The sequence below is a fragment of the Aquarana catesbeiana genome, linkage group LG02 (genome assembly GCF_042186555.1).
Source record: "Aquarana catesbeiana isolate 2022-GZ linkage group LG02, ASM4218655v1, whole genome shotgun sequence".
Lineage (NCBI taxonomy): Eukaryota > Metazoa > Chordata > Amphibia > Anura > Ranidae > Aquarana > Aquarana catesbeiana.
In genome coordinates this window covers 590,602,903-590,617,647 of record NC_133325.1, presented here as the reverse complement: position 1 = coordinate 590,617,647, position 14,745 = coordinate 590,602,903, and the positions used below count along the sequence as shown (strand labels likewise).

General features: G+C 37.8%; 1 protein-coding gene across 3 annotated transcripts in view; it reads left to right on the top strand.

Annotated features, from left to right (window-relative positions):
• ATG3 (autophagy related 3) overlaps window positions 1-14,745 on the top strand; it is a 120,990-nt gene that overhangs the window by 24,051 nt on the left and 82,194 nt on the right. For all 3 annotated transcript variants that reach the window (XM_073616265.1, XM_073616263.1, XM_073616264.1), the window contains exon 3: window positions 9,110-9,151. In XM_073616265.1, the coding sequence (XP_073472366.1) occupies window positions 9,110-9,151 (42 nt within the window). The remainder of the gene's footprint in view (window positions 1-9,109; window positions 9,152-14,745) is intronic.

Sequence of the window (14,745 nt, the reverse complement as noted above, 5' to 3'; positions counted from 1 at the left end):
GCAGGGACAGGACGACTGGTTGCAATCAAGGGAAAGATGAATGCAGCCAAGTACAGGGATATCCTGGACGAAAACCTTCTTCAGAGTGCTCAGGACCTCAGACTGGGCCGAAGGTTTACCTTCCAACAAGGCAATGACCCTAAGCACACAGCTAAAATAACGAAGGAGTGGCTTCACAACTACTCCCATGACTGTTCTTGAATGGCCCAGCTGGAGCCCTGACTTAAACCCAATTGAGCATCTCTGGAGAGACCTAAAAATGGCTGTCCTCCAATGTTTCACCATCCAACCTGACAGAACTGGAGAGGATCTGCAAGGAGGAATGGCAGAGGATCCCCAAATCCCAGGTGTGAAAAACTTGTTGCATCTTTCCCAAAAAGACTCATGGCTGTATTAGATCAAAAGGGTGCTTCTACTAAATACTGAGCAAAAGGTCTGAATACTTGGGACCATGTGATATTTCAGTTTTTCTTTTTTAATAAATCTGCAAAAATGTCAACAATTCTGTGTTTTTCTATCAATATGAGGTGCTGTGTGAACATTAATGAGGGGAAAAAAATGAACTTAAATGATTTTAGCAAATGGCTGCAATATAACAGAGTGAAAAATTTAAGGGGGTCTGAATACTTTCCGTCCCCACTGTATATACAGGTGTGAGGGGGGGGGGACTGACTTATATACAGGTGTGAGGGGGACGACGACTGACGTATATACAGGTGTGAAGGGGGAACTGACATATATATATATATATATATATACAGGTGTGATGGGGGACTGTTTTATATACAGGTGAGATGGGGGGGACTGACGTATATACAGGTGTGATGGCAGGGGGGACTGATATATTCAGGTGTGGGGGGGGGGGGACGACTGACGTTTATTCAGGGGTGAGGGGGGCTGAGTTTGTACAGCTTTAGGCCAGGCCTAAAGCTGTGTAAGGGGCCCAAAAATGTCTGCTAACTGCACTGGTCATAACCCAGGAGATAATAAATTATTACACACAGCAGTCTCCTCCATCAAAAATGTTATAGGCAGGTGCCCTAACCACACTATATAGAAATACTTACCACAATAGAGTAACTCCCTCAAAATAGTATGTAAAATGATTTTTTTAATAATTTTCATACAGTCATGGCCAAAAATATTGGCACCCCTGAATTTCTGTCAGATAATGCACCACTTCGCCCAGAAAATTATTGAAATTACTAATGTTCAGGCATTCTCATGTTTATTTTGTTTGTACTGGTATGACACAAAAAAGTGAAGAAACAAAAAGCCAAATCTGACATTCCACGCAAAACTCAAAAAATGGACTGGACGAAATTATTGGCGCCTTCTCAAAACTGTAAGAAATAATTGTATTCCAAGTTTGTGATGCATCTGTAATTTGTATTTAAACTCACGTGTATCAATTTAACAGGTGCTGACACTATAGAAAGCACACTGACAACCAGTTAAAATTGTGAAAGGTTGACTCCACCTTTCTGTTGTGTGTCTCTGTGTGCCACATGAAGTATGGGAAAGGGAAAGAGCAGCAGAAAACCTAGTTTGAGGATTCCATCTCCAGAGATCTTAATGTTCCTATGTCTACTTTGTACAACATTGTCAAGAAGTTTACATCCCATGGCATTGTAGCTAATCTCCCTGGACGTGGACAAAATATTTTTCTTTCAAAGATTGCAACAAAAGATTGTTCGAATGGTGAATAAAGAACCTCAACTTCCACACAAATTCAAGCTGACCTTCAGGCACAGGGTACAACTGGGCCAGCTCGCACTATACGTCACCATCTGAATGAAAAGGGACGATATGGTAGGAGACCCAGGAGGACCCCACTGCTGACACAAAAACCTAAAAAAGCCAGTTTGGAGTTTGCCAAAACTTCCCTAAGGAAGCCAAAATCCTTTTGAGAGAATGTGCTGTGGACAGATGAAACAAAATTACAGTTTTTTGGTAAAGCCCATCATCCTGCTGTTTTCAGACAAAAGAAATGAGGCCTTTAAAGAAAAGAATACAGTCTCTACTGTCAAACATGGTGGAGGTTCACTAATGTTTTGGGGTTGCTTTGCTGCTTCAGGCACTGGATGTCTTTTAGACTGTGTGCATAACATTATGAAATCTGAAGACTACCAAAGAATTCTGGGGTACAACGTAGGGCCCAATGTCAGAAAGTTGGATCTCCTTCAGAGGTCATGGGCCCTACAGCAGGACAATGACCAAAAGCGCACGTCAAAAAGCACTCAGAAATGGTTTAAGACAAAATGCAGGAAAGTACTGAACTGGCCTGCAACGAGTCCAGATCTAAATCCCATAGAGCACCTTTTGGAGAGATCTCAAAACAGCATTTGGGAAAAGGAACCCTTCCAATCTGAGAGACCTGGAGCCGTTGGCAAAAGAAGAGTCATCCAAAATTTCAGCAGAGAGGTGTAAGACTCATTGGTGGTTACAGGAAGCAATCTGATTTAAGTTATTTTTCCAAGGGGTGTGCTACCAAATATTAAATTGGGGGTACCAATAATTTTGTCCAGTCCATTTTTAGAGTTTTGAGTGAAATGTGTCAGATTTGGCTTTTTGCTTTTTTCACTTTTTTTTTTGGCCTACCAATACAAACAAATAAACATGAGAATGCCTAAACATTTGTAATTGCAATAATTTTCTAGGCGAAGTGGCACATTATCTGACAGAAAAGCAGGGGTGCCAATATTTTTGGCCCTGATTGTGTGTATGTATAGAAAAGAAAAGAATCCCCCCCCCCCCCTTTAAAAAAAATTACGTTTTGTTGTTTTGCAGCCTGAAATGAAGATGCACAGGTTTTTCTTTTTTTGTTTTGTTTTTTCAGCTGTATTTACTCCAAGTATTGGACATCCAAGTAGATCTGCACCGACATTTGGGCATCCGAAACATTGTGCCGATCATGCATGTGATTTTTTTTTTTTTTTTTTTTTTTTATCGCGCTTTTTGAGTCACATGACCTATGAAAGAGACACATTAACCACATCAAAAATGTAACACAGGTGCATTATGGATGTGTTCTTGCTGTATTTTCTTGTCAAAAGAAGTTTATTGAGTATACAATGTTATAAAGATACATAAAGTAAGTTTACAAGGATCTATAAAGTAAGCTCATTGTTTTACAGTAGGGTTTATATAGGTGAATATCATGAAATTTCAAATATTAAACATTGGGTTCACGTAAACCTAAATTAAAGATATATATATCATTTCCTTAGTTACTTTTGTAGGTATTTAAATGATTTATACCTACTATACATATTGTTTACAAGTAGAGTGTATATAGGTCAAATAAATTCTGATAATGAGCTTTAATCGTAAGGTGGAGAAAAGGAAAGAGAAAGAAGAAAAAGGGTTGAAAGGTAGAGGTATGGTCCACAAGGTTGTCCCGCTCGTCAGTTTATTATTCTTTTTAGTTCTCTTTGAAGCCTTAGAATGGGTGTCTCTGTAAGTCATTTAATCTGTTACCATGGCAACAGGACAGAGTCATTGAAGTTTGACAGGAACTGTTGTTTTATCCAAGGATGCCAAAGTTTTTCAAATTTTGGAATTTGATTTTGATCGATGGCTACCATCTTAGCATGGGACATTGTATTATTCATTCTGTGAATTGTTTCTGCTAGTACCAATGTAGGAGATTTCCATGCCTTGGCCACTGTTTGTTTTGCAGCCGTTATTAGTTGGATCATAAGTTTGAATTGAGAGAGTGTTAACCATTCCGGTTTTAGATTAAGTAAAGTTAAATATGGATCTGGTTGTATTATTTTTTGAAATATTTTAGATGCAATCACGAAGACTTCCTTCCAGAAGGTTTGGATTACTGGGCACGTCCACCATATGTGTAAATATGTGCCTATTTCTGGGCATCCTCGAAAACAAAGAGCTGAGGTATTAGGTGAATATTTTGCCACTCTAGCGGGTACAAGGTACCAGCGAGTTAGGACTTTATAATTTGTCTCCAGTGCTAAGATGTTGGGTGAAGATGACTTAGATGTGAGCCATATGTTAGACCAGTCCGTGTCTTCTAAAGTTCGTCCCAGGTCCTCCTCCCACCTCTGAACGTAAGAGGGTCTATTAAGATTTGCTACTCCATATAATTGATTATAAAGTGATGAAATTGTACCTTTTAGCAAATGGATCTTTTGTACAGATTGATTCAAAAATGGATAATTGGGATAATGGTGTATCCCCCTTTAGGAATGGTGTATAGAAATTTTTGATTTGGAGATATCTAAATATCTCAGAGTTTGGTAGATCATATTTTTCTCTAAGCGATGGGAATGAAAGGAATGATTTAGATGCTATGAAGTCATTTAGTGTCTGAATGCCTGATGTTGTCCAAGCTTTAAAAGAATTTGGGTAGATCCATGCCGGATAAAAGGCCGGATTTCTGATAAAAGAAAGGAGAGGATTGTGTGGAGATTGTAACTGATATTTGGTTTTTAGTTTATCCCAGAGAGATAAGAAGTGTTTTAGTTATGGGATTATGAATTTTAAAGCGGTCTTTAGGATCAAGCCATAATAAGTTTGATATTAATAGAGGGTCATTTTCTGAAGCCTCTATAAATACCCATAATGGGATTTCCTGTTTTGCATGGTATTTTGACAGACTGGCCAAATGTGCTGCTCTGTAGTAGTTAGTAAAATTAGGGTATCCCAGGCCTCCTTTATTTTTGGGAAGATGTAGTGTGTGTATAGGTATACGTGGTTTAGAAGAGCCCCATATAAACGAAGTTGCTCTTTTTTGTACTATTCTCAAAAAATAGGAAGGAATTGGAATAGGGAGGACTCTGAATAGATAAAGCAATTTGGGTAGAATAGTCATTTTGATTGCATTAATCTTCCCTATCCAGGATAAAGGAAGTTGCGACCATTGTTTTATTAGATTTGTGATCTGTCTTAATACAGGAGGATAATTGGTTGAGAATAAGTCAGAATGAGATGCTGTTAAATGAATTCCAAGATATGGGATTGATTTTTCTGCCCATGTGAATGGGAGTGCAGCCCTAGCCCGGATCAATTCCATGTTTGTGAGTGAAATATTAAGCACTAGGCATTTCTTAGGATTAATCATAAGGCCGGATAGGGCTGCAAATCCATCAAGAGCTGGTATTAAATTAGGACCAGAGACCTGTGGTGATGATAGAAAAAGTAATATATCGTCTGCAAATATACATAATTTGTGTGTAATACCTCCTACTTCAATGCCAGTTATAGTTTGGTTTGTTCTGATGTATTGGGCCATGGGTTCGAGTATAAGGGCAATTAATAAGGGAGATAATGGGCAACCCTGTCGGGTACCTCTTTCGATATTAGAGGCTTCAGATTTGTATCCAGCATATTTTATATAGGCTTTGGGTTTATTATATAATGCTTTGATCCATGTTAAAAAGTGGGGTCCAAAACCCCATTTTTGTAATGAATATTGCATATATTGCCAGGATACTGTGTCAAATGCCCTCTTAATATCGAGAGATAGAAAACATAAAGGGATTTTACGTTTTTTAGCAATATGTGCCAATAACACTGCCCTGCGTATATTATCGCCTGCCTGTATATTTGGCATGAAGCCTACTTGATCTCTATGTATTAATTTTCCTATAATGCTATTGAGGCGTTTTGCTATTATTTTTGCTAATAATTTAATATCGAGGTTTAACAGAGAGATAGGCCGATAATTCACACAGGAAGTATCATCAGAAAGGGGTTTTGGGATCATACAAACAATTGCCATTAGTGTTTCTTGCCGAAAAGAATGTCCATCTAGAAGTTTGTTAAAAGTTTCAGTGAGAATGGGAGAGAGTATTTCTGAGAATGTTTTATAGTATAAAGCCGAGTAGCCGTCTGGGCCTGGTCTTTTGTTAAGTTTTAGGTCTTTTATGGCGTTAGCAACTTCATCTATAGTTATAGGCTCATCCAAACTGCTTTTTTGATTCTGAGATAACTCAGGTAAGGTTATTTTTGAGAAGAAGGATTCAGCCTCTGTAGGATTAAATTCATTGTTTGTCTTGTATAAAGTTGCAAGATGTGAGTTCTTGCTGTATTTTCAATGCATTTCAACAGGGTGGTACACTTTTGGTGTGTGTGTGTGTGTGTGTGTGTGTGTGTGTGTGTGTGTGTGTGTGTGTGTGTGTGTGTGTGTGTGTGTTTTTTTTTTTTTTGTTTTGTTTTTTTACTGACCAAAAATGCAGCAAGCAAGATTTTTAACACCACAACAGAAGCGTATCTGACCAGTGTGAAGACATACATAGAGTTTGAAAGGGATGTGTTTTTCTTGAGCTTTTCTTGCGCTACAGGTGCTAATAATGGCCGACAATTTATATTCATTTAAATTCATGATATAATGAAAAAGTTGAATATAATGCAATTTTATGTATAAAAAAAATTATATTTGTTTTTAAAAAACTGTTGCTTTCGGTTTTTGACCAATGGTATCTTGCATTTTCGGTTTTGGCACCAATATTTCTTTTCGGTGCACCTCTACATCAAAGTGAAAGATATAACACCAACATGTCAGAATTTTTTTTTTTTTTTTTTAATTCAAAAACAGAATCCGAGTTGGAAAAAGGATCACCCCCTTGTGTCAATATTTTGTTTAACCACCTTTTTGGCTCTTTCACAGGGGCTGTCTGATCAGGTCCGCCTGTCAGTTTTTCAGACGGACCTGATTGGACCCTCCATTCACCCCTATGGTGCGGCGGATGACAAGTCCACTGACATCCGCTGCTATCTGATCTGATCCTGTCCGCAAAATCCAGACTGATGGTGGTTCTATTTTCCATCTGTCTATCGGATCTGATATGATTGGATGAAAACGGACAGGCGATCCGTTTTCACCTGATCTCTTCATAGAGGAGAGCAGGACTGTGTCCATATTCGCTCTGCACAGTGAGCGGAGACGGACCTGTCATCTGCCTGCTCAGTGGAGCGATTCCCCCCACTGAGCAACTGGATTCCGGCCCATGGAAGCGTCCGTGTAAATGGGGCCTTTTGCTTTAATTACATTTACAGCCTTTAGTCTGTTGGGATATGTCTCTACTAACTTTGCACATCTAGACTTTGCAATATTTGCCCATTCTTATTTGCAGAACTGCTCAAGTTTAGTTGAATTTGATGGTGACCATTTGTGGACTGCAGTCTTCAAGTCATTCCACAGATTTCCAATGTGGTTTAAGTCTGGGCTGTGACTGGGTCATGCAAGGACATTCACCTTTTTCTCCTTCAACCACTGTGTGGTCATTTTTGCTGTGTGCTTTGGGTCATTGTCATGTTAGAAGGTAAACCTTCTTCCCATTGACAAATTTCTGGCAGAGGGCAGAAGCTTTTCCTCAAGAATTTGATGGTATTTTGCCCCATCCATTTTTCCTTTTATCTTGACAATTGCTCCAGTCCCTGCTGCAGAGAAACACCCCGATAACAGGATATTACCACCTCCATGCTTTACAGTAGGAATGGTGTTATTTGGTTGATGAGCTGTATTGGATTTCCGCCACACATATAATTTTGTGTTGCGGCCAACATTTCAATTTTCAATAACCTCATTTTACAATCTTCAAGGTGCTTTTTGGCAAATCTCAGTAGTGACTGCATGTGGCCTTTTTTGATGACTGGCTTTTTTCTTGCAACCTGCCCATACAAGTCATATTTGTGGAGAATTTGTGATATTGTTGTCACATGCACATAATGATCACTCTTTTGTCATGAATTCCTGCAACTGCTTCAGAGTTGCTGTAGGTCTCTTGGTAGCCTCTCTGACCAGTTTCCTCCTGGCTCTTTTATCCAGATTGGAGTGACGTCCTGATCCAGGGAGGGTCTGTGTTGTACCAAATACCTTACACTTCTTAATAATAATAGACTTCTCTATGCTTCTAGGCATTGATAATGTCTACATTTTATTTGTATTCATCTCCTGAATTGTGCCTGTCCACAACTTTATCCCAGAGATCGTTTGACAGTGCCTTGTTGCCCATAGTTGATTGCCTTTCAGTTGCACTATCAGGGACTGACGTACTCCAAGAAAGCTCTTTTCATGTTGAGCTAATCAAAATGACCACATCTGATCGCAGTTGAAAGTGAAATGGCTTTGTGTGCCATTGAGAAGGCGATTAGCTACACTTAAATGCATTTCCAAGTAATTTTTAGGAGGGGAGGAGGGGGGTGATCCTTTTTCCAACTCTGTGATTTCTGTTTTTTTGTTTGTTTTTTCCCTGACATGTTGGTGTTATATATTCCACTTGGATGTTAGAATGTATGACGCTGGATAAAACACAAATTGTGTATGTCTTCATTTCAGGCTGCAAAGCAACAAAATGTGCTTATTTTGAAGGGGGTGATTCTTTTCTATATTGTGTGTGTGTGTGTGTGTGTGTGTATGTATGTATGTATGTATGTATGTATGTATGTATGTATGTATGTAATATAAATAAATATATATAGAGAGAGAGAGAGAGACTTCCTTTCTTTTTGGGAAAGAAAAAAAATGATGGATTTCTTTTGATATTGAGTATTTTTTTTTTTTTTTTTAATTCTTTTTATTTGCATTTTAATATTAAAATTGAGTATTTTTGGTGTTTTGCTGCTCGTTTTTGGAGTGACACCATTTACCTAAATGGTATGCCCTCAGCTCCAAAAAAATGTCATAGTAGATTCTGTACCCCCTTTTTTTTTATTAAATTTTTTTTTTTTTTTTGGAGCCAAATTTGATGTGTTTTTCAGGTGTTTTGTTGCACAACAAAGAGCTTGTTTGATTAGCGAGTTTGGGGTGCCTTTAACAATGAGTGCCACCCAAGCTCTCACCTGTTTTTAGTGTGATACAAAATTGGGAGCATCACCCCGCAAGTCTGAGACGCTCAGATCTGAATAGGGCCCAAACATTTGCAGTAACTTGAGTGATTTGAGTAACAGTTTACATTTCTGGGATGTATTTTATATCTTTTATGTTTCATGTCTAAAAAAATGAATAAATGGAAAGATAAATCATCATAATTCAGTAAATGTTCTAACTTTTATTGGTTCCAGCAATGTTAATAGGTCACTACTTTTCAGACTAAAATAATGTGTGCAGGTATGCTTATTGCTTTTATTTTTCATCATACAGGAATCAAAATTTAAAGAGACTGGTGTTATTACCCCTGAAGAGGTAAGCAGAAAATTATTTTAGTACTTCTCATGTTTGTCATCCGGTTATAGTACATATAATGTGTTTTGTGAATGAAGTTGCCAAAGTAATCCTGAAAACCATTGCAAATGAGCAACAGCGTCACGTTTCATACATTTCAAGGAGCACTCCTTTCAGGACAACAGATTACAATGAATATAAATATTAGCACTTTTTACAAAGGTGTATAAGTGCATGCAACTTAGTTTCTCTTGATACAAACATTTTCAGTCATCTAGTTTGTAGATTCAGAAGTGTTCTGTTGGATCAAGCTATATTGATTGCAATAGTAACACCAACATCAAACTCTTGAAAGGTGATGGCCGTCAATTTCTGCTACAAACCAATCAATGGTTATTATTTATTTAGTTATTTTCTTTCTGAGTCTCATTGGAGAAATTCCCTTTCCACAGCTTAACAGGAAATAACCTTAAAGTAAGGGAAATCCTGTATTAGATAGTTGCCAGCTGGAAAAAGTCCAAAAAGTTTCCATTGGAAGATTTCTAACACAGGGGTTGATGTACTAAAACTGGAGAGTGCAAAATCTGGTGCACCTGTGTATAGTAGCCAATCGGCTTTTGCATTCCAAAGTTTTAGTAAATCAACCCCACAGTTACAACTCTAAATTTTTTTTTTTTTTTTTTTTGTTCAATCCTTCAGTCCCTTTTACAATGGTCGTTGGGACAAATCGAGAGCTTGAATCACCGAGTGGGAATACAGATGGCAGTAAAAAGTTAACGTAGGTTGTGACTAGGTTTCATACTCTATCCAATATGAGGACAAAATTTGGCTTTAGATAGACTTTAACCACTTGCCGACTGCGCTATAGCTGAAAGATGGCTGCAGTGCGGTTGTCTAGTTCTGTAAGGGCATCTTTTGACATCCTCGCAGAACCCTGTTCTTCAGCGGCCATCCGTGAAGAAGAAAAATTACTTATTTGCTAAATTTTATAACCGAAACAAAAGTTTGTTTTCTTTCAAAATCGTATTTATTTTTTCCGCTAGTTTAGCAAAAAATAAAAAACCCACCAAAAGAAAGCTCTATCGGTCTCAAAAAATGATAAAAATCTCATTAGGGTACAGTGTTTTCCATGACTGCGCAATTATCATTCAAAGTGTGACCGCGCTGAAAGCTGAAATTTGGCCTGGGCAGGAAGGAGGTGAAAGTGCCCTGTAGACAAGTGGTTAATATTTCTTCCTGGCGTTACATTTAAGGAAACACAAGAAAATTGCAAATGTGATATCTATCGTAAGCTCTTTTTAAAGGTATTATCAACCAAAAAAAAATGACAATTACTTTTTCAACACTTTTCCAAAACTTTTTATAACAAACTGATATTCCCCAAACTTCTGTTTTTGTTGTTTGTTTGTTTTTTTTTCCCATATGTTGCTATAACATGCCTTGCCTCTCTGCGTGCTTCGAATTAACTCGTCATCAGCATTCTGGTATTTTGAAAGCCCCTATTTCTTCTGTTTGCAAATTCTGGGTCCTCTTTATGACTTTTACTTCCTTTTAAATTTCAAGTAGGTTGCTTCATGTTCTTAGAAAAAGGTACTTATGACTTATTAGGAAATAAGTATGCTCTGCTGGCAACTAGGAATTCAGTGTATGTCCTGTCCAGAGCCTCATACATTTCTTGAAGGGCAGTTCATGACATGGTCACAGTGGTGTCTGCACTCTCAGTGGAATACCCCCCCCCCCCCCCACTTCTTATGTCCTTCACCACACAGAAGTCTCTGATGGGTTCTATCTTCAATCCTTAGGCTGGTCATATATTATACAATTTTCTTGTGCAAATTTTCCTTTAGATTTACCTTTTAGGTCCTAAACCATATAATATGAGGTCAAACCTAAACACTCTAAATTTGTATGCATTCAGGCAGGCCTTTGCACTACATAATTGCAGGTAAATATAAAGGGAAATTGAATAAGAAAATTGTTTAATATATGATCAGGCCAGTCTTAGCAATGCACATGATAAATGCAGTTAGGCTTTGTGTGTTGACACACTGGAGATTACAACACATCCCTTCCATGAGAGAATGGTTCCAGAAAATTGTCAGAGATGGGAACAGTTGATACATATATTCCATGACAAACTTCCTAAATATATAACTACATGGGCATGCTGGATGCACTTCCAGACAACTACTACAATCTTAACACAACTCCTTTTTAAAGATGAGATAAAAAATCTGTTACCCAGATAATACAGAATTGGGATAACTTCTCAGCTCTACTACGCACCCTTGATACCCTGCTGCCCCACTGATTACAATTTATGCTTCCTACTTTTTTTTTTTTTTTTCTTCTTTATCAACTCAGGAACATTGTAGCTTCCTGCCAGTTGTGCTGACTTCTGCCCTCTTTTGCACCAAACATGCTGCCAGAAACACTGTAGAGCCAGCACAACCCTTGGAGTTTGCAACCCAATATGTCTGCTGCTTTGTCTTCATATATGATGTCGACCCTCTATTTGGCTTATCCTTTTAACCATTAAGACACAACTACTCAACGCATCCATTACCTGTACTGAACCTTGATAGTCTATATTACACTTGATGTATACCTTGTTTTATAGTTGCCATGTTCAAAATGTCGTGTTTTGAAACTGTTAACCTTTTGTACTATACCCTTCTTCTTTTTTTTTTTTTTTTTTTTTTTTTTTTTATGATACAAAAAAGCTGTTATGAAATTAAAAAAAAAAAATGTTAACTTGTTTTTCTATAGCCAGTTTAGTTATTCCCAGGGTGGATTTAATTTAAATCGGAAGTAAACCCATCGATTTAACAGTTTAACCACTTGCTTACCAGGCCAATTCTGACATTTCTCTCCTACATGTAAAAATCATCATTTTTTTTGTTGGAAAATTACATAGAACCCCCAAACATTTATATATGTTTTTTTAGCAAAAACCCTAGAGAATACAATGGCGGTCATTGCAACTTTTTATCTCGCACGGTATTTGCGCAGCAATTTATCAAATACGTTTTTTGGGGGGAAAAAACAGTTTTGTGCTTAAAAAAAAAAAAACAAAAACGTAAAGTTAGCCCAATGTTTTTGCATAATGTGAAAGATGAAGTTACGCCGAGTAAATAGATACCTAATATGTCACACTTTAAAATTGTGCGCACTCATGGAATGGCGCCAAACTTCGGTACTTAAAAATCTCCATAGGCGACGCTTTGAAAATTTTTACAGGTTACCAGTTTAGAGTTACAGAGGCAGTCTAGGGCTAGAATTAAAAAACGGGAAATCCCCCAAAGAGGGGTTTTTTAGCAGCCAGCAATAATCAAAAAGTACAAAAGTGGTAACGTAATACTTTTTGATGTTTTGTAATAATAAAAACTATTACTACTGACATGGTTTAGTCAGAACATGAACTGTGACATAGAATGATACACGGTATGTAACACCATATGCGGCAGTAATACAATAATACAGAAGTCTTGTATGTAAGATCCTAGAGACTCTACGATAGAGCAAGAAGGAATTTTTTGTACACCAAGGCTACTTGAAACTATCGAATACAATGTGACCGGTAAAAACATACAAATAGATTTGTTCATAAGTTTCTTTTTTCTCTTAAGTATTTTAATATATGCTTACACCTTTTACAGTTGTTATACATCCTCTGAAGAAGACCCACGGGGGTCGAAACGCGTCATGATCTTACATACAAGACTTCTGTATTATTGTATTACTGCCGCATATGGTGTAACATACCATGTATCTATGTCATTGGTGTCGTTTTTAACCCAGTGCTTTTGTACCACAGTTCATGTTCTGACTATACATGTCAGTAGTAATACTTTTTGATGTTTTGTAATAATAAAAACTATTTATTACTTTACCACTTTTGTACTTTTTGATTATTGCTGGCTGCTAAAAAACCCCTCTTTGGGGGATTTCCCAATTTTTGATCCATTATCTGGGGTGCGCAGCCTTTTTTGTCTTCACTCGTATGAGTGTTTTTTCTCTTTAACTAGGGCTAGAATTATTGCTCTCGCTGTAACGCACGCGGCGATACCTCACGTGTGGTTTGAACGACGTTTACATATGTGGGCGGGGCTTGCGTGTGTGTTCGCTTCTGAGCGCGAGCTACCGGGGACAGGGGCGTTTTAAAAATTAATTATTTTTTTATTTTACTTTTTTTTTTTTTTTTTTTTTTTTTTTTTTTTTTACACTTTTTTTTTTTACATTAAATTTTTTTTGATCAGTTTTAATGTAAACATCCCTTGTAATAGGAATCTATCGTGACAAGTCCTCTGTATGGAGAGATGCGGAGTCAATAAGACCCCACATCTCTCCTCCAGGCTGTAAAGCATAAGATCGGGAAAAAAAAAATTCTCCGATCTCCATGCTGACAGCGGCTTTGTTTACAATGCGGGGTCCGGGCGTGACGTCATAACGTCACGCCCGTCGTCTTCATCCGGCGCCAGCCAAATTCATTCCCCGGGCTCCCGATGGCATGGGAGAGCCCGGAGAAGCACCGGATGGTGGCGGGAGGGGGGGAGGTGTCCCCTCCCGTGGCCTATAAGAACGATCAAGCGGCGGAAGTGCCGCTATGATTGTTCTTATCGTGCACAGAATCGCCTGCTAAAAAGAATGCTATCAGAATGATGCATATAGCTACAGGCATCATTCAGATATCCCCCCTCCCCCAAAGTGAGGACATCATTTTACTATGGCCCGGTAACCAAGTGGTTAAAAAAACGGTCACATTCCCGACACGTGCTGGAAATGTAACCGTCACCTTGGTTGTGCTCTCAACCAAACTGTCAAACCAGCCAATGGCTGGTGTCATAACTGATCACATGTGCAGTATCATGGCAGTTGAAGATCAAACAGAGGCCAAGATGGCAGCTTCCTTGGCTGAAAACGATAGGAGGGTTTACTTCCACTTTAACCACTTGCTTACTGGGCACTTAAACCCCCCTCCTATCCAGACCAATTTTCAGCTTTCAGTGCTCTCACACTTTGAATGACAATTGCTCAGTCATGCAACACTGTACCCAAATGATTTTTTTTTGTCCTTTTTTTTTTCATACAAATAGAGCTTTCTTTTGGTGGTATTTGATCACCTCTGGGTTTTTTATTTTTTGCGCTATAAATGAAAAAAAGATACCGAAAATTTTGAAAAAAAACAAATTTTTCTTAATTTCTGTGATAAAATTTTGCAACTTAGTAATTTATCTTCATAAATTTTAAAATTAGTGGAAATTATTTGGTCTGTGTGAAAGTTTTAGAGTTTACAAGCTATGGTGCAAATCATAAAAAATTATCACATCTGTTGTACTGGTGGCCTATCTCATTTCTTGAGACCCTAACAAGCCAGGAAAGTACAAATGCCCCCCAAATAACCCCTTTTTGGAAAGTAGACATTTCAATGTATTTAGTTAGAGGCATGGTGAGTTATTTGAAGTTGTAATTTTTTCCCACAATTCTTTGCAAAATTGAGATTATTGTTTATTTTTTTTTTTCCCCACAAAATTGTCATTGTAATTATTATTCTTATCTTATTTCTCTCACATGGCATGTGTATACCACAAATGACACCCTAAAATACATTCTGC